Genomic DNA, 19,688 nt, shown 5'->3' on the forward strand with positions numbered 1-19,688 from the left:
TACCTTTATACACAGATGACATAATTGTGTATATAGAAAACTCAAAGGAACATACACACTGCCAGAACTAATAATTTAGAAAGCAGCGGGTACAAGGTCAATATACAAAAATCAATTATGCTTCTATATATGTATTAGTTTCCAATGGCTGCTGTAACAAATTCCCACAAATGTAATGACTTAATAAAACATGAGCTTGTTATCTTACAGTTCTTGAGGTCAGAAGTCTGAAATGGGTTTTCCCGGGCTAATCAAGGTGTTAGCAGGGCTGCATTCCTATCTGGAGACTCTTTTCCAGTTTCTTTCTTTTTCTTTTTTTGAATTGGAGTCTCACTCTGTCACCCAGACTGGAGTGCAGTGGCCTCTCCCGGCCACCGCAGCCTCGACCTGCTGGGCTCCGGCGATCCTTCCGCCTCAGCCTTCCGAGTAGCTGGAACTACAGGCGCGCGCTACCACGCCCGGCTAGTTTTTTGATTTACCGTAGAGATGAGGTCTCGCCAAGTTGCCCAGGCGGGTCTCGAACCCGCGGGCTCAGGCAATCCACTCACCTCAGCCTCCCAAAGCACAGGATTACAGGCTGAGCCACCGAGCCCAGCTGTCTTTTCCAGTTTCTAAAGGCTGTCCCTTTGACTCATGGTCCCCTTTCATCTCCTAAGCCAGTCTTTCTCACATTGTATCATTCTGAAACCCTAATACCCACTCTTCTTCCTTCTTCCACATTTAAGGACCTTTGTGATTACAATGGACACATCCAGATAATCCAGAATAATCTCTATACTTTAAAATCAACTGATTAGCAACCTTAATTCCATCTGCAACCTTAATTCCCCTTTTCCAAGTAAGGTAACATATTGACAGATTCTAGGGATTAGGACACAGACATCTTTGGGAGTGGCATTATTCGGCCTATCACAGTTTACTGTCATCAGGTAATTAGAAAATGAAATTTTAAAATGCTAGTTACAATAGTATCACCATTCCAAATGTCTATGAATAAATTAGATTTTAAATGTCCAAGGCTTCTATAATGAAAACTAGAAAACATTGTAGAAAGAAATTTAAGGAGGCTTAAACTAGAGGTGGCATAGACCACATTACTCATGGATTGGAAGGTTCAATACTTTATGATGTCATTTCTTCTCAAACTGTTCTGTATATCCAATGCAATCTCAGCCCAAATCTTAACTTTTTTTCAAGTAGAAATTGGCAAGCTGATTCTAAAATTTATACTGAAGTGCAAAGGGTTCCTAATTGCAAAGACAATCTTGGGGAAAAAATAAAGTCGGAGGACTTACTCTACCTGATTTCAAGATTTTTTAGAAAGTGCTACAGTAATTAAGCCAATGTGATAGTGACATAAGGATAGACAAGTAAATAGAACAAAACAGAGTCTAGAGATAGATCCACATACACATGGTCAATTGAGTTTTGACAGACGTGCCAATGCAATTCAATGAGGAGAGGAAAATGTTTTTAACCAAAGGCTCTGGAGCAACTGGATAAACATATGGAAAATAGAATTGCTGAAAGCATGAGAGAGCCGGGCTTGGTGGCTCAGCCTGTAATCCCGCGGCTTGGGAGGCTGAGGTGAGTGGATTGCCTGAGCCCACGGGTTTGAGACCCACCTGGGCAACTTGGCGAGACCTCATCTCTACAATAAATCAAAAATCAGCCGGGCATGGTAGCGCACGCCTGTAATTCCGGCTACTTGGAAGACTGAGGCAGAAGGATCACCGGAGCCCAGCAGGTCGAGGCTGCGGTGGCCGGGAGTGGCCACTGCACTCCAGTCTGGGCAACAGAGTGAGATGCAAACTCAAAAAAAAAAAAAAGAAAGCATGAGAGGATTAAAGATAAAATACAAAAGGATTAGGACAGCTTGACTAGTGCTGGAGGAGTTGGAAGGGCTTGCATGGAAGGACGGAACAAGATTTCACTGCCTTTTGGGGGGGCTTGCTTTTGCCAGTTTTGTAAAGCAGTATCTTCCACCACCCCCACTAGCTCTTTGAGGGGTAGGATGGTGTGGTAAGTAGAATTTCAACATGGGTTCCCAAATTCCCACCTCCTGGTGTACACACCTTGTATAATTCCCTCCCTTGAGTATGGGTGGAGCCTGTGAATTGGACGGTGTAGTTACTACCATGATTACCTTTTGTTACATAAGACTTTGCCATAACTGACTTGGAGCCAGGAGGTTTGAAAGTCAGAGGGACATGTTCCAGGTGGCCTGGAGGAAAACAAATGTCCATGCTGTGAACTGCCTATGGGGGCCACATTGTAAGGCATGCAGCCTCTAGGAACTAAGAGCAGCCACCAACTAAACAGGGACCTCAGTCCTACAACCTCAAGCACCAGAATTCTGTTAACAACCCGAATATGCTTAGAAGAGGACCCTAAGCCCTAGATGAAAGCCATAACCCCAGCCATCACCTTGATTTTAGCCTTGTGAGATCTGAGCAGACAAGACAGCTAAGTTGTGCCCACACTCCTAGCTCATAGAAATTGTGAGATGATGAATTTGCATTGTTTTAAGCCATTACATTTGTGGTAATTTGTTGTACAGCAATAGAATACGAATGCAGAAGGCAGGTCTGTCCACGGTGAAGAAGTCATCCTGCATGGGATCAACTTCTCATTTCACACGTGCCCTAGAAATCCGTCTTCCCAGGATGGAAGGCCAGGCTGCTTTGGACATGATTGGGATAGAAGAATACCCACTGCCCACTGAGGATTTGAAGGGTCTATTTTGGATGAAAGGAATTAACATTGCTCTGACTCTTTGACCTAGCCCCCTCCTGGAACCTGGGTCTTAGCAAACATTCTGAGTTGGAGTAGAAGGTACACACACACACACACACACACACACACAGTACACTGAGCTGAGCTCTCAAAATGGACTCAAGGTTGACTTTTGGAGTGCTGAAAACCAGGCATTCACTGTACTGATGATGCCATGGAGCAAGCCTGCAGTGAGGTGGGCCCTTGGATGCTTGGGAATTCATCCCAAGATCAGCAGGTACATTCTGGACTGATTTGTGGGTGACCAATGAGCACCTGAGCAGGCTGGACCTTCATGTCTCAGGACTAGGCATCGTTGAGCCTGATGTCTCGACCATTTTAATCTCTGTAAATTACCTGGGAATGTAGGACAGGTATGCAGAGTCAGCTACATCATTTTCCTTTTCTCATTTCAGAATCAAAATTATAAGGGCCATGGATCGTCAAAGGGAAAAGAGCGGTGAGTGGTCCCACCCAATCCAATAAACAGAACAATGGCCCTTTCTCCTCCTTTCCTCCTTCTCTCTCTCCCTTCCTTTCTTCCGTCCTTCTCTTCCTTTCTTAACCCCTCTTTCCCTTCTTTACTTCAACAAGTGTAATGATAGCAGTCGTAGTAAACCATTCTTGCATACTTGCCATGCCAGGTCCCAGGCCAGTCACTCTCCCTGGACTAGCTCATCAAAGCCTTACCACAGCCCTTCGAAATAGCCATTACTATTGTGTGCATTTTGCAGATGGAGAACCTAAGCTCACAAAGGCTAAGTGACTTTCTTAAGGTCATATGATCAGTTAGCGGCAGAGCTTGTTGGACTCCATGGTCTACTGTCTAACCAATGGCAGTGGGCTTGGGGAGGATCGCCTCGGTGAGAGAGACAAGGGTCTCCAATTAAGCCCGGTGTGTTGCCATGGCTTACTCCTTGGGGAGTGGAAAGTCGCTTCCCAAGAGATGTGATCCTCAACCAGTACCCAGGACCAGGCTCTTGACTCCACTACAGGAAAGAATTCAAGGATAAGTCAGAGAGTAAAGGAAAGAGCTTTAATTTGAACTGAAAGTACACACTGAGAGAGGGGAGTCTGAGCAATCTCCCCAAGAGAGATGCACTGAGGGTAGGGAGTGCTGTTTTTTATCGTGTGTGTGTGTGTGTGTGTGTGTGTGTGTGTGTGTGTTTCATGTCCACTATAAGCATAGGAAGATGGTGTCAGTTTTAAGCCACAGAAGGCTTGTGTCAGTTTCATACTCTTTGCAAATCACAGGGAGTTTTTAACCTCAAGCTCGGTAATTCTCCACTTGGCTTCCCCTCTGCCCTATCCGCCCGGCCCCAGCCTAAGCTAGCTGGCTTGCCTCATAACTATGCCCTCCTGACTCCTTCAACGACTCTGTGATGACTGAAATGACACTGAAATGACCCAAATGTCAACTGCACACTGACCCTCTGCTTCACTCTGCATCAATATCCTGGGTGCAAAACCAGCACCTCCTTGAAATTCCCAAACAGAATCCACTTGCCCAAAGCTTACATGAACAATGTAGACTTTACTGAAGATTTCTGTGGGGAGTTAGTAGAGATAGTTTACACCACATACACCACAGTATATATTTTAGATAACATGTTCTTTGTTTCATTAGATATTTCTGTTCTCTCCAAAGAAATAGCCTTCCTGACGATTCCACCCCCGAAAAGGACACATGTGGTCTGTGGCCCTTCTCTCATGTAGCACCCGTCCTCTGCCTCCTTTTTCTCCATACTGACTCTATCCATCGCTTTAAAGTCCCTCACTCTCCTGTGTAGGGCAGCTCAGCTCTCTTCCGGATCCTGGCCCTAAACTTGCACACTCCCACCCCAACAAAACCAAGAGCTTTTCAATGAGCAGGACCTATCTGCACAATTAATTAGGCATGTGTTCCACTTTGAGTATGAGAAACCCCAAGAATATTAGCTTAAGTACATGGTATTTATTTTCCTCACATAACAAAAAGTCTGAGTGGTTGGTGCAGGGGTTCGGTAATGTCAGAGCATCTTACCAAATGGCTGTGGCAGCTCCAACTTTCATGGCATGATCAAGACAGGAAGAAGGAGGAAGGGATGACTCAAGTCACATTTTTTTCTTTTTAATCAAAAGAACAAAACCTCCCAGGAACCCACCCTTCCTGTTAGTCTTGTGTTTTTTTATCTTATGGACTAGAATTATGTTGTATGGCCACCCCAACTGTGTAGGTAGCTAGGAATACAGGCTACATTGTCACATTAAACTATTACTATTACCCTGTATTTGTCACACAAATTCGTATATTTCAGTATTTATTCATGTTAGTACATGTAACTGCTATATTTGTTCCATTTTGTACCACCATCCCCCATTTTCCTGTTGAAAGGGGAGGGCGTGTAGAACACACTGCAGACTCACCCCATAAAGTGACGAGAGTCAGAGTATCCATCCAACTCCAGTCATCACTGTTTGTATGCTATCGGGGGAGAGACAGTTTGCTCTGGACTTCAGATCTGCTCCAAGTGCTGGCTGAGCAGACTCTTGGGGCAGGGACAGCCCTCAGGCAGAGCTGCAGATGCTAGCAGTGGAAAGCTGTCCAACTGGTCCCCACAGAAATGGTGAATGCCTGAGGGATATGGGTGGACCACCAACAGTGTGTGCTACACGTTATTTCCACAAAAATATTAACAATTACAGATAACCACCCTTGAACGTGTATTTCCTAGTACGAATGCAGATATAGAGCGTGGATGGAATTCTTGAGTTTAGGGTATGTACATATTCAACTTTACTAAAAGCGCTCATGTCGCTCTCCAAGGTACTTTCTATCAGCAGAGGAAGAGTGTCCATTTCATCCCACTATTGCCAAAACTTTTAGATGTTTGCCAGCCTAATGTATATGACACAATATTTGATGGTTTTAATATGCCAAATTACTCTCAAAGGTTTGTCCAATTTACATTCCTATTAGTACTGCAGGGAAATTATCATTTCTCCAAATTCTTGTGAACACTTGGTATTTCTAAGATCTTTAACATTTTCTCCAGTCTTATGGATTTTGAAATTGTATCTCTTTGTTGTCTTAGATTAATTGTTTTAAGTATTCCATGTTGTCTCCTTTATTGACTTTTATCTAAACTTCTTTATCTTTTCAGTGGTTACTTTAGAACAGTGGTTCTCAAAATTAGAGCTCAGGATTCTTTACAACTTAAAAATTGTTGCAGACCCCAATAAACTTTTATTTATGTAGCTTATATCTACAATCTTTTAATCATATTAGACATTTAAACTTATACATTTAAAAAACATTTATTAATTCATTTTAAAAGCACTGCATGATAGCATAAATCACACACACACACACACACACACACACACATAATATCTCTCCCTCCATCTCACTCTCTCTCTCTCTCTATATATATATATATTTTTTTTTCTTTTAAGAAACAAAATTTCATTCTATTGCCCAGGCTGGAGTGCCATAGTGCGATGGTGTCTCACTTGGGCTCAAGTGATCCTCTCACTTCAGCTTCCCGAGTAGCTAGAACTATAGGTGCATGCCACCATGCCTGGCTAATTTTTTAATGATTTTTGTAGAGATAGGGTCTCTCTATGTTGCCCAGAATAGATAAATAACATATTTTTATGAACTATAGTTATATCCCCCAAATTTGCTGAGATGAGTAGTAATTGTTTTATATTGTGAATCTCTTTACTGTCTGGCTTAATAGAAAACATTTGACTTTCCAAATCTGTATTCATTCTGTTGTGATTTGCTGTTTTAGTAAAAGGATAGGAAGAAAATACAGCCTTATAGAAATATGTAGCTGGAAAAGATAAGACTTTGCATACTCCTGGAGGAGAGGTGGGAGCCCTGAGGAATACTTGGGCCATGCTTCCCAGCCCGTGGCTCTGGAGGATTGCGATGTGCATCCCGACCTCATCAGTCTTCTTTGAATCAATGTGACACCACTTTATATACAATGTAAGAGCCTTACCACATTTCTGTTTACTCCCCTCTTGTCCTCTGTACACTATTTTTTATTACACATTTACTTGTAGATATGTTATAAACCCCACGTTACATTCTTATTACACTTGCTTTAAATAGCTAAGTGTATGTTTTTAAAAAATTAAGACACAGAAGCAAGCATTCCATATTTACTCCACTCTTAATTTCTTTTGAATTTCCATCTGGTATAATCTTCCTTCACGAAGAACTTTCTTTAGTGTTCTTATAGTGTGAATCTGCTGGCGATAAATTATCTCAGCTTTTATTTATTTGAAAATGTCGATTTCACTTTCATTTTTTAAGTAAGATTTTACTGGCTGTGGAATGCTAGATCGGTCTTTTTTCTCCCAGCACTTGAAGGGTGCCATCGCTTGTCTCAGGCTCACGTTGCTTCTGAAGTGAAGTCAGCTGTTGCTCTCACTCCCAGCTCCCACGGGAGTCCTTCCCACTGCCCTGTCACTCAATGTGTCTTTTCCTCTGGCTGTTTTTAAGGTTTTTCTGTTTTTCAGCCATTTTACTGTGGCTTGATGTGATGTGTTTTCTGTATTTATCTTGCTGGAGATTAATTGAACTCACTGGATCTATGAGTCGATAACCCAATCAAACTTGGAAAGCTTTTCGGTCATTATTTCTTCCAAAAATGTTTCCTGTCCTTCTTTCCCATCTCCTTCTTTGATTATAATTGTGTGTGTGCTAGATTGCTTGGTATTATTGTTCCACATGTCATTGAAGTTCTGTCCATTTAAATTTTTTTCTCTAAATCAGTTTGAATAATTTCAATTGGCCAGTTTTCAAATGTACTATTTTATCTTCTGCGATGTCCAGTCTCCTGTTAAGCACATCCATTACATTTTTAATTTCAGATATTTTCCCTTCTAGATATTTTCATTTGGTTCTTTTTAGACTTCAATTTCTTTTCTGCAGTGATTAATCTATTCACACATTGTATCCATCTTTTCCCCAAAATCCTTTAACATATTTAAAATATATTTTCAAAGTCCTTATTTAATAATTCTAATAATTGGGTCATTTATGGGTTTATTTCAGTTGTAGTTTTTCCTCTTGATTATATGTTACATTTTCCTGCTATACTATTGCATATGCTATATTTTGAAAGCCTTATTCTGTACATTGTGTATAAGAAACAATGAAGAGTTAGGTGTGGTGGCTCAAGCCTATAATATCAGCACTTTGGGAGGCCAAGGCAAGAGGATTGCCTGAGTCCACAGGTTCGAGACCAGCCTGGGCAACATGGTGAGACCTCATCTGTACAATAAATTCTTTAAAAATGATAATTAGCCGGGCATGGTAGCATGTGCCTGTAGTTCTAGCTACTTGGAAGCCTGAGGCAGAAGGGCCACTTGAGCCCAGCAGGTTGACGCTGGGGTGGCCGTGAGCGTGCCACTGCATTCTAACCTGGGTGACGGAGTGAGATTCCAACTCAAAAAGAGAAACAATGAAGACATATACTATGTATTTTCTAGAGAATGAAGCTCTTTTCCTCAGACTAGTAGTTAGAGTTAGGGTCTGACCCTTCAGATGTCTCCTGAAGCAGGGTTGGGCATGGGCTGGGCCACAGCTTTCAATAGATTGAGTGCACCCTAGTCCAGCCCCCTGCTCTGCCATTTTGAGTTTGATAGTGTTTGAACTGGGAGACTGGATTGCAGTGCCAATTATGTGGTTGTTGTTCATTTTTGGATTCCACTCTGACAGGGCAGCCTGAATGCAGATACTACATACATGTGCAGGAGAGGTGTTTCCTCTTGCCTTTTCTCTGTTTTCTCTGTTGCTCCTTTCTTAGGACGATTTCCACAGTTCATTATAATTTAATTGTTTGCTTTAGAATGAGGCTTCTCCAGGTTCTGCCTTGTCTTGCCCCCCTACCTACTGGCTAAGCTCATCTGACTTCTCACGCCGACTGAGTCTCTCTCTCATGGTGGGCTCATTTTCCATTGCCCATTCTTAGCCCAGGTGCCCACCCTAGATCTGGAAACTGGTGCCTTTCTCTGCTCACCCACCCAGGGCTTGCTTTTCTCTGCAATCAGTTTGTCAAATTTTCTCGCATCCATTGCTTTTTACCAGCCCCATAGAAAAGTCTGGTACTTGTTTTGGACCATTTTATTGTTCTTCCTGTAGGAGTGAAAGTCCTTCATATCCTTTTATAGCGCAAGTGGAAGCCAAAGTCCTCTCATTGGTATTTTCCTTTGCATTTACTTGATTATTAGTACAAGCAGCATTGTAGCATGTTTACTGGTCATCTTAGTTAACTCTGCTGTGAATCGCCTGTATAGATCCCTCCGGTGTTATTCTGTTGAGTTGTTTGTCTTTTTCTTAGTGATTCATAGGTGTTCTTTTAAGTATTTGGTTCAAATCCCTTATGGATTATAAGCATTGTGACTATCCTTTACTAATCTATAGCTGTTCTTTTAACTGTACCTGTGGTATTTGTTGCTATAGAGTTGTGTTACATGCAGAAATAGGTGCATATATCGTAAAGGCACAACTCCATAAACTTTCATAAACGGAGCACATCCACATCAGGAACCAATGCCAGTGCCTCTGAAATGCCCCTTATGCCCTCTCCCAGTTATTTCCATAAATAAAGTAGCCATTATCCAGACTTCTGAAGATGTGTTAAGTTTTTAAACTAAACATTTACATTGAGATAAATGTAGGTTCACGTGCCGTTGTAAGAAGTAACACAGGCCGGGCTTGGTGGCTCAGCCTGTAATCCCGTGCTTTGGGAGGTCGAGGTGAGTGGATTGCCTGAGCCCGCGGGTTCGAGACCTGCCTGGGCAACTTGACGAGACCTCATTTCTACAATAAATCAAAAATTAGCCGGGCGTGGTAGCGTGTGCCTGTAGTTCCAGCTCCTTGGAAGGTCGAGGCGGAAGGATCGCCCGAGCCCAGCAGGTCAAGGCTGCAATGGCCGGGAGCGGCCACTGCACTCCAGTCTGGGTGACAGAGTGAGACTCCAACTCAAAAAAAAAAAAAAAAGAAGTAACACAGAAGGATGTACCCTTTGCCAAGTTTCCCAAGTTTGGCAACATCTAGCCAAATTATAGTGCAAAATCCCAGCCAAGATACTGACACTGATACAGTTGAGATACGATATTCCAAGAATACTCTTCAGTGTTCAAAAATCTTGCCCCACTACAAGGCTCCCTCTTATTGAGCTCTCCACACCCACTCCTCCTATTCCCCCTTCTCCACAGCTTCACTCCCACCCTTTCCTTAGCACCTGGCAACTGCCGGTTTGTTCTCCATTTCAATAATTTTGTCATTTCAAAAGTTTTTAAGTTGACTCATGCAGCATATAACTTTTGGGGGACTGACCTTTTTTTTCCATTCAGCAAAATTCTCTAGTGATTCAACCAGGTTGTTGAGTGTGTAAACAGTTTGTTCCTGCTTATCACTGACTAATATTGCTCTGTAGGGTTGTACCACAGTTTGTTTACCCATTGACCTGTTGAAGGCCATCTGGGTTGTTAACGGATTGGGGCTATTATGAATACAGCTACTATGAACCTTCACATACAGGTTTTTGGTGAGTATAAGGTTTCATTTCATTGGACTAAACACCCAAGAGTACAACTGCTGGGTTGTATGATAGTTGCATTTTTAGTTTTTTAAGAAACCACCAAATTATTTTCCAAAGTGGCAGTATCATTTTATACTCTCCCTAGCAATGCATGAGTGATTCAGTTTCTTTGCATCCTTGTCAGCACTTAGTGTTGTCAGTAGTTTTTATTTTGCCCTTCTTGTATAGTAATATATCACTGCAAGTTTTAACTCTCTTTTTTTTTTGAGGTGGAGTCTCACTCTGTTGTCAGGTTGGACTGCAATGGCATGCTCACGGCCACCACAGTGTCAATCCACTGGGCTCCGGCGAAATTTCCGCCTCAGCTTTCCAATAGCCGGAACTACAGGCATGTGCTACTATGCCCAGCTAATTTTTGGATTATTGTAGAGACGAGGTCTCGCCAAGTTGCCCGGGCTGGTCTCAAACCCGTGGGCTTAGGCAATCCACTCGGCTCAGCCTCCCAAAGTGCTGGGATTACAGGCTGAGTCACCGAGCTCAGCCTAACTCTCATTTTCTTAATGACCAGTGATGTCAAAAAACTTTCCATATGCTCACCTGTCTTCTGCATATCCACTTTGGTGAAATAACAATTCATGCCTTTGACAATTTTCTAACTGGAATTCTTTTAATGTTGAGTTTTAAGAGTTCTTTATATATTCTAGATAGAAGTTCTTTGTCAAATATGCAGTTTGCAAATATTTTCACCCAGTCTATAGCTTATCTTTTCATTGACTTAATAGGGTCTTTCAAGGAGCATAAGTTTTTAATTTTGAAACTCTCCAATGTATCAGTTTTTTCTTTTATGTTTGTGATGTCCAATCTAAGAACTCTTTGCTTAGTCCCACATCTCAAAGATTTTCTCTTATGTTTTTCCTAAAAGGCTTATAGTTTTACATTTAAGTTTGTGATCCATTTTGAGCTAACTTTTGTATAAGGTTTAAGTTCATTTTTTGCCTGTGCCTATCTAACGGCTTTTCACCATTTATGGAAAAGGCAATTCTTCCTCCATTGAATTGATTTTTTTCTTTTGTCAGACTCCAGTTGGGCATATTTGTGTAGGTCTATTTCTTATTTTTTTAAAAATTCTGTTTCATTGATCCATGTGTCTATCCCTCTACCAATACCACACAGTTTGGTAGCTACATAATATATCTTAAAATTGACTAGACTAGCTGGGCTCGGTGGCTCAGCCTGTAATCTCACGCCTTTGGGAGGCTGAGGTGAGTGGATTGTCTTAGCCCACGGGTTCAAGACCCACCTGGGCAACTTGGCGAGACCTCATCTCTACAATAAATAAAAAATCAGCCGGGCGTGGTTAGCGCACGCCTGTAATTCCGGCTACGCGGAAGGCGGAGGTGGAAGGATCGCCGGAGCCCAGTGGGTCAAGGCTGCGGTGGCTGGGAGCTGCCACTGCACTCCAGAGTGAAACTCCAACTCAAAAAAAAAAAGAAAGAAATTGACTAGGCTGATTTATCCTATTTTATCCTTTTTTTCCGGTATTGCTTTAGATACTCTAGTTCCTTTGCCTTTCCATATACATTTTAGAATTATCTATACCTATAAAAAAATCTTGTTGAGATTTTGATAGGTATTGCATTAAATATGCATATTAATTTGGGGGGCGTTGACATCTCTACTCTGTTGAATCTTCCGATCTATTTACACATTAGGTTTCTCAAGGTATTTAAATCTTCCTTGACTTCTTTCACCTTCAGCATGTTATAGTTTTCAACATGCAAGTCCTGGACATGCTTTGTTAGATTTACCCATAAGTATTTTTCTCTTTTTGTGACTGATTGTGAATTGCATTGTATGTTTAATTTCAGTGTTCCCTGAGAGTATACAGAAATACAATTGATTTTTGTATGTCTTGTTTCCTATAATCACACTGAACTCATCTATTACTTCAGTAGCTGTTGATCAGGGATCTTTTACATAGTCATCTGCAAAAATAGACAGTTTTCTTTTTCTTTCTTTCTTTTTTTTTTTTGAGTTGGAGTCTCACTCTATCGCCCAGGCTGGAAGGCCATGGTACACTCACAGCTACTTCAGCGTCAACCTGCTGGACTCAGGCGATCCTTCTGCCCCAGCCTTCCAAATAGCCAGAACTACAGACATGCACTACCATATCCAGCTTTTAAAAAAAAATTTATTTTATTTTATTTTATTTTACTGTAGAGATGAGGTTTCGCCAGTTTGCCCGGGCTAGTCTCAAACCTGCAGGCTCAGGCAATCCACTCGCCCCGGCCTACCAAAGTGCTTGGATTATAGGCTGAGCCATTGAGCCCAGCCTTCCTTTTATTCTATTAAGTATTCTTCTTAGTGCACTGGCTAGAACTTCCAGTATTAGGTTGATGAAGAGTGGTGAGAGTGGCTATCCTTGCTTTCTTCCCGATCTTAAGAGGAAAGCATTCAGCCTTTCACCTGTCAACATAAAAAATATATAGAGAGAGAAATCTCTAAGTAAAAAGACTTTATTTGGGAATAATATACAAGAAGTAGAATTGCAACACAGGACATACATACAGATCAGGGTGGCCTCTGGTGTGTCTGGGGAACAACGGAAATGTTAGGATTTTACTGGAAAAAGAGAAGCTTTATGTAAGTTGTTTTAAAAGAAAGTTCATTGGTGATGGCAGCATCTTACAAGAGCTGGCAAATTCTGATTGGTGAGTGTCACTTGTTGCTAGGTAGGACTTATAATCTTGGCATTCTAGTTAGGCTTTTGCAGTTTGGGACTGGGCCCAGGAGACATGTCAGGCAAGTGTTCTTGTGTTAGAGCTATCTGCTAGCAGTCCTTGTGTGACTGATGTTGTGAGGTGCAGTTTGGAAACTGTTCTTGTGATGATCCCTGTTACCAGGCAAAACGTGCGTGAGAGTCTCCCTGTGACCTTCCCCAGCTCTCTATTGCTGAGGTTTGACACAAGTGATTCCATTTTTAATCTGACAATCTTCACACACCGTTAGTTATAATGTTAGAAAGAGATTTTAAAGATGCTCTTATCAAGTTGTGGAAGCGCCTCTCTGAGAGTTTTCATGTGAATGAATGTTTAATTTTGTCAAATGCTTTTTCTATACCAATTGATATGATCATGTGATTTCTCACTTTTTCTTTAGTCTGTTAATATGATGGATTACATTGATTGATTTTCTAATATTGAATCAGCCTTGCCTACTGGAATAAACTCCACTTGGTTATAGTGTATAATTCTTTTTTTTTTTTTTTTGAGTTGGAGTCTCACTCTGTTGTCCAGGCTAGAGCGCAGTGGCACGTTCACAGCCACTGCAACCTCCACCTGCTGGGCTCAGGCGATCCTTCTGCCTCAGCTGGAACTACAGGCATGTGCTATGACGCCAGGCTAATTTTTCTTGATTTGTCATAGAGGTGAGGTCTTGTCAAGTTGCCCAGGCTGGTCTTGAACATGTGGGCTCAGGCAATCCTCTCACCTCAACCTCCCAAAGTGCTGGGATTATAGGCATGAGCCACCATGCCTGGTTGTATAATTCTTTTTGTATATTGCTGAGTTCTATTTGCTAATATTTTGTTAAGGATTTTTCACATCTATATTCATAAGGGATAGTGGTCTGTAATTTTGTTTTTGTGTACTGTCTTTGTCTGGTTTTGATATCAGGTTAATACTAGCTCCATAAAATGAATTTGAAAACTCTCCTTCCTCTTCTATTTTCTGGAAGAGATTGTGTAGAATTGGTGTTAATTCTTTAAACATTTGGGAGAATTTTTCAGTAAACCATCTGGGCCTGGCAATTTATGTTTTGGGAATTTTTTAATTACAAATTCCATTTCCTCAATAGTGTACAGCTATTAAATTTACCTGTTTCATATTGAGTGAGTTGTAAGGAATTGGTCTGTTTCATCTAAGTTGTCAGATTTAGGTGTGCAGAGTTGTTCATAGCATTTTCTTATTGCCATCTTGTTGTCTGCAGGGTCTGTAGTAGTAGCCCCTGTTTCATTCCTCATATTGGTCATTGTGTCTTCTCTTTTCTTTGTCAGTCTTGCTGACAAATAGGTCTGTCAATTTTATTGCTTGTTCCAGAGATCTAGCCCTTTATTCTACTGATTTTTCTCTATTGTTTTCCTGTATTTGATTTTATTGATTTCCAACTCTCCACTAGGCATCACCCCAGAGTGGGAGGGACTCTTTGTTCCTGCCGGGTAGGGGAGAATCCAGGCTCTACACTTGGTCTTCACTGACACAGCAGGGATGAGAGCCTCATTACTGACTTGCAGGGACGAAAACCTGCCTCTGTCTGTGGTCTTCTCTGACCCCACTCACCAGAGGTGTTGGGGTGCTTTATTACAACCTCAGGGAAAATCTAGACTCCCACTGGGCCTTTGCTGGCATAAGCGGGGTTGGGCCACAAGTATTTTCTGTGGGGTCTGGCTGGAGTAAAGCAGTCTGCTGTCTGGCTGCGTTGCTCTGTCATTGGTCCTTTGTCTGGAGAGAGCAGGCTTTTGTTGGAGCCTTTTCTTGTCTGTGCCCACTGACATTTCTGGGCTGGTGGCTTTTCATCTCTCTATCTGGGCTATACAGGGCAAAAAGAAAATCCTGGGAATTCACTGCTACATTATTCCTATGGTCCTGAGGCTCCCAGCCAGTCTGTTCTCTTTTCTACCTTTCAGTCTTCTTATGTTTGTTTTGTGTAACATCTTGGGTTTTTAGTTGTAGCAGTAGGAGGAATAGGAAAAAGTACATCTGCTCCATCTTCCCAGATGAATGCCAGGAAAGGGATTTGCAAATACTTATCATATCATGTAAGGATTAGTCATGGCACATGAAAGGCAACAAGATCATGCCTGGTACATGGTAGGCACTGGATAAAATGATCACTGTTTTTCAATGATTCAAAGATTCTATAACTCTCAGTTTGAATATTTTAGGTCTGTCAAGCTATAATGCTAAATTCTGAAATTCACTAATTCTGTTCTTGGCATTTCCAGCTATGGAATGTGACCTTTCTTTCTCCCTGTTTTTTCCTGTCCCTGGGCCATTCTGGGAAGTCGCTGATCCTGAGCAAGTGTTCTGTTGCCTTGTTTTGCAGAGAGCAGAGAGCGTTGATCCGGTTCAAGACCACCCTTTCCAACACGCTCACTGACGTCCTTCGCAACAGGCCCGGATGGGTGGAAGTAAAGGAGTAAGATGCCCATCCCCCAACCTCGTCCCTCCTTCTCTTTGTCTCACAAATCCTTGTCTAGCTTTGTTTTTCTCCCAGTTATCCTGGGCGGCCACCAAGGCTTGGCCCCAAGTGACTGTGTCATTTATTTAGCACTCACAATGTGTCAGGCACATTACTGACACCATCTCTGTCTTATTTAAGCCTTTCCAGCCATCCTGTATGATAGAATTATGTTCGGAGTTATTAAGCCAATTGCTTAATGTCACACAGTGTACGAGTGGGATTCAAAACCCTGTTCCATTTGACTCTTGCAGTCAGCATCCTATGGCTTTCAGTAGAAACAAGAAAGGCGGCCATCACAGATGTGTGGCCTGAATCCTCCAGTGATGAACCCAGGTCAAGGACCACTCATCCCCGGCTACTTCCTAGTTCTGTAGTCTAGAATAAGATCCTTGGCCTGTAAGCCTCCCTTTCTTCTTTTATGCCAGGCTCTGGGGATACCGACTGAGACAAACCAACATACAATACCTGACACAGAGTAGGTGCAACACTAGTTAGTAATAAGGCTCAGATGCAAGTGACAGAGACCCAGAACAAAAGAGGCTTCAGCAGGCTAGAAGTGTATCTCTTTACCTCTGCATTGAAGCCCATGTGTAGAAAGTTCAGAGACGGTCAGGGGGTCGCACACATGGGGCCCGTCTTCTGTCTTTCCATTCTGCCATCCTTCGAGTGAGGGCTTCGTTTTCCCCTGGTCCAAGGTGGAGCTCTAGCCTCACCTTCATATTTCAAGCCGCAGTAGGTAGAAAGGAGGCAAGAAGGACACACCTTTTCCTTGAAGGACACAGCCCAGGAGTTCCTCACAGTCCAGTGGCCAGCGCTCAGCCACGTAGCTATACCCAGCTAGAAGGGAATCTGGAAAATGTGGCCCTTATTCTGGAAAACGTAGACCACGTTTTCCCAGGTCAATGTTGACGATTCTTTTGGGAGGCATAAGGGGTGGCACCCAGTGAGTGTGTGCTGCATGGCTAGAGCTCAGCCTACTGGACATCTGGCACCTTCCACACCCGGTCTCTCTGAATCGCCCCCATAGACCTTCCAGGCAGGGGCAGTTACCATCCCCTTGTTGCTAATGAGTAACTGGCGCAAAGCAGTGACAGATGCCGCTTTTGAGGGCTGCTAAAGGCTTGGGCTAGGATTTGCGCCCACGCAGTCTGTTTGCGGTCACAGGCTGTCAGTGAACTGAAGGAATGGATGTGCCCATGTCGCAAATCCGTGATTCTCACCACCTGGTGCTGAGGTCTTGCAGGGAGACTTTAGCTAAATCATCCCCCAGAAAATTAGGAGCTGGCTGTCCACGGCAGGCTGTGCGACACAGTAAACCAAGACAGCAGCGTCCCCTCTTGTGGACTCTGGGGAATAGTGAAATGATCGTGTTGGTGATGCGGCAGCTGCCGTGGACTTGCCTTTTGGGTTCTCTTATGATCGTGCTAGTGTCAGAATGGAGTTTCCTTCCCTGGGTCCAGAGGAACTGTTGTCGTGAAAGGCGAGTAGGGGGAGCGGGGGGGCGGTTAGCGGAGCCTGAGGGTGGTGATGGGCACTGAGGGTGGTGTATGGGAAAGAGCATGTCCCTGCCCGCTATGTGACCTCAGGCCACTCCCTGCCCTCCTCAGCCTCTGCTTAGTGGTCAGGGGACGGGAGTCGAAGAACGTGTCTGGCGCTGACGGCGTGTGAGCCCATAGAGCAGGGTGTTTGAATCTGGAAGAACCCAGAGGCAGAGCCTTTCTGCTCAGCAAAGCTCTGCCTCAAAGCCCACCTGCACATGGTATGGCAATCCGGAGAAATACCAATCCAGCGGCCACAGGGAATTGAGAAACAATTTAAATCATTACTCCAGTTCCTTGAGAATTCCAAAGGGTGCTCCATCGGCATGCTCACCCAATGGGATGGAAAATGGTTGTTAAGTGATTCAGTGAGACTCATGTGTACCAAGTGGCTACATCCCCAAAACAACAGGTTGGTGAAAAAAAGGAAGTTGGGAAAGGAAACAGATGGAAATGATTGTAGCCACCAGAGCCCGGAGCTCGATGGCCTGAGTTCAGATGCTGCTCTGCCACTTGCTAGCTGTAGGAATTGAGTGAGTGCCTTAACTTTTGTGTGCTTTGGTTTCCCCATCTGTAAAATGGGCATATTAGCAGAACCTAACACTTAGGGTTACTATGAGCATCAATGAGTTAATATTTGTAGAGGACTTAGAACATTGCCTGGTGCATGGTAAGCAATAAGTATTAGCAACCAAAAGGTTTAAAACCATGCCAAGCCGGGCTCAGTGGCTCAGCCTGTAATCCCGTGCCTTTGGGAGGCTGAGGTGAGTGGATTGCCTGAGCCTGCGGGTTCGAGACCTGCCTGGGCAACTTGGCAAGACCTCATCTCTACAATAAATCAAAAATCAGCTGGGCGTGGTAGCGCGCACCTGTAGTTCCAGTTACTTGGAAGGCTGAGGCAGAAGGATCGCTGGAGCCCAGCAGGTCGAGGCTGCGGTGGCCGGGAGCGGCCACTGCACTCAAGTCTGGGTGACAGAGTGAGACTCCAACTCAAAAAAAAAACAAAAAACCATGCCCAACAATGCCACGTGTCCTGTATAGTACACACACATACACATAGTAAAACTATAAAGACTCTGCATAGAAATTATCCACATCCAACTCAGGCTAGTGACCTCCTCTGGGGCAGGAGAGAAGGCGACAGAATCAAGTGAGGATACACAGGAGGCTCCTGTTATATCTGTAATATTTTGCTTTTAAAATGTTGAAAGCATTGATGGGTATTTCCTATTGCATCTTGTGAAGCACCTCCTCCCTGCCCCCAACTCTATCCCTGGATTTGGGAATTCCCTTGGCTTCTCGTCCCTCTCCCTGACATGGTGGTGAAGCAGAGTTGGAATCTGGAATCTGGCAGGGTGGGGTGTGAGTCCTGATGCTGCCATGTCGACCCTGAGCAAGGCCATCGGGTCTTAGCACTCTGGGGATGCTCCAAGTCACCTTCTGGTGCTCCCTGAGGGAGAGGAGCGCTTTGAGAACTGGGAGGGGCTCACCAAGGCCACCCAATTCCACAGTGAGCTGTAGGGGTGGCAACTTGGGCAGGAACAAGTGAGGCTGGCTGTGGTTGCACCATGAGAACTGGTAGGGACTGTGGTCTGGATAGGGCATCCCTGTCTAAAGGGATGGCCACTCCTTGTCAAGCCAATTGGTACCAGAAGACACTCAGTGTGGCCATACCTACTGGTAGTTAGGGGAAGCCAACCACCTGGGCTGCTGTGGGAAATGTCCCAAGTCTTCGCTCTGGCCTAACAGCACATGTGGTCAGTGGCAGCCCACAGCTCCCTCCCAGAGCCTCCTGATAGACACACACTGCAGCAAGGCCTTCCTCAAGCCCCGCCCAGCCACCCCTCCCTGGATGACAGACCCCCACCAGGGCTGTGGTCCTCACGACCCTTGTCCCCCGCTCCACCCCAGCGAAGGGGAGTGGGATTTCTACTGGTGTGATGTCAGCTGGCTCCGGGAGAACTTCGACCACACCTACATGGACGAGCACGTGCGAATCAGTCACTTCCGGAACCACTATGAGGTGAGCTGGGTGGGCTGGGGGCCCCGAGCCAATCGACTCGTGCCACGGGTAGGGCCAGGAGCAGGGGCTGGTTTGGGGGCTACAAGCACCAAAATAAAGAGGGGTAAGGGTGTGTTGGGGTGCATGCCAGGTAGGGAATATGTAGACTAGACAGATGATGAGTGAAATGGTTTGGGGACATAGGGGCCTAGGCCTGAGGGACAGCCTGTGTTGGGGAGGGGGGTGGGCAGGTCACAGGCTGGTTGGCGTTTCTGCCCAGCGCTGAGGGGCAGGCTGGTTGGGGGTGCATGGATGGAAGGAACAGGATGCTTGGGAGATCCTGGTGATTTCAGGGCAGAGGCAAGCTGAGAGGTTTAGAGATGGGAGGGGACCTGGTGGGGACGGGACTGGAGGAGCGCGTGGGGGCAGATTTTTTTTTTTTTTGAGTTGGAGTCTCACCGCAGCCTCGACCTGCTGGGCTCCGGCAATCCTTCCACCTCAGCCTTCCAAGTAGCCAGAATTACAGGGGCGCGCTACCACGCCTGGCTAATTTTTTGATTTATTGTAGAGATGATGTCTCGCCAAGTT

General features: G+C 44.2%; 1 protein-coding gene across 1 annotated transcript in view; it reads left to right on the top strand.

The window, feature by feature from the left end:
* Positions 1-3,191: 3,191 nt before the first annotated feature.
* Positions 3,192-19,688, top strand: part of TTLL9 (tubulin tyrosine ligase like 9) — a gene marked incomplete at its 5' end in the record, with an annotated part of 50,325 nt that continues 33,828 nt past the window's right edge. The window contains 3 exons of the mRNA XM_008053128.1: positions 3,192-3,235; positions 15,423-15,515; positions 19,010-19,121. Of these exons, the coding sequence (XP_008051319.1) occupies positions 3,192-3,235; positions 15,423-15,515; positions 19,010-19,121 (249 nt within the window). The remainder of the gene's footprint in view (positions 3,236-15,422; positions 15,516-19,009; positions 19,122-19,688) is intronic.

Source organism: Carlito syrichta, unplaced genomic scaffold (assembly GCF_000164805.1).
Source record: "Carlito syrichta isolate Samal-C Ts95f unplaced genomic scaffold, Tarsius_syrichta-2.0.1 Scaffold287895, whole genome shotgun sequence".
Taxonomy (NCBI): domain Eukaryota; kingdom Metazoa; phylum Chordata; class Mammalia; order Primates; family Tarsiidae; genus Carlito; species Carlito syrichta.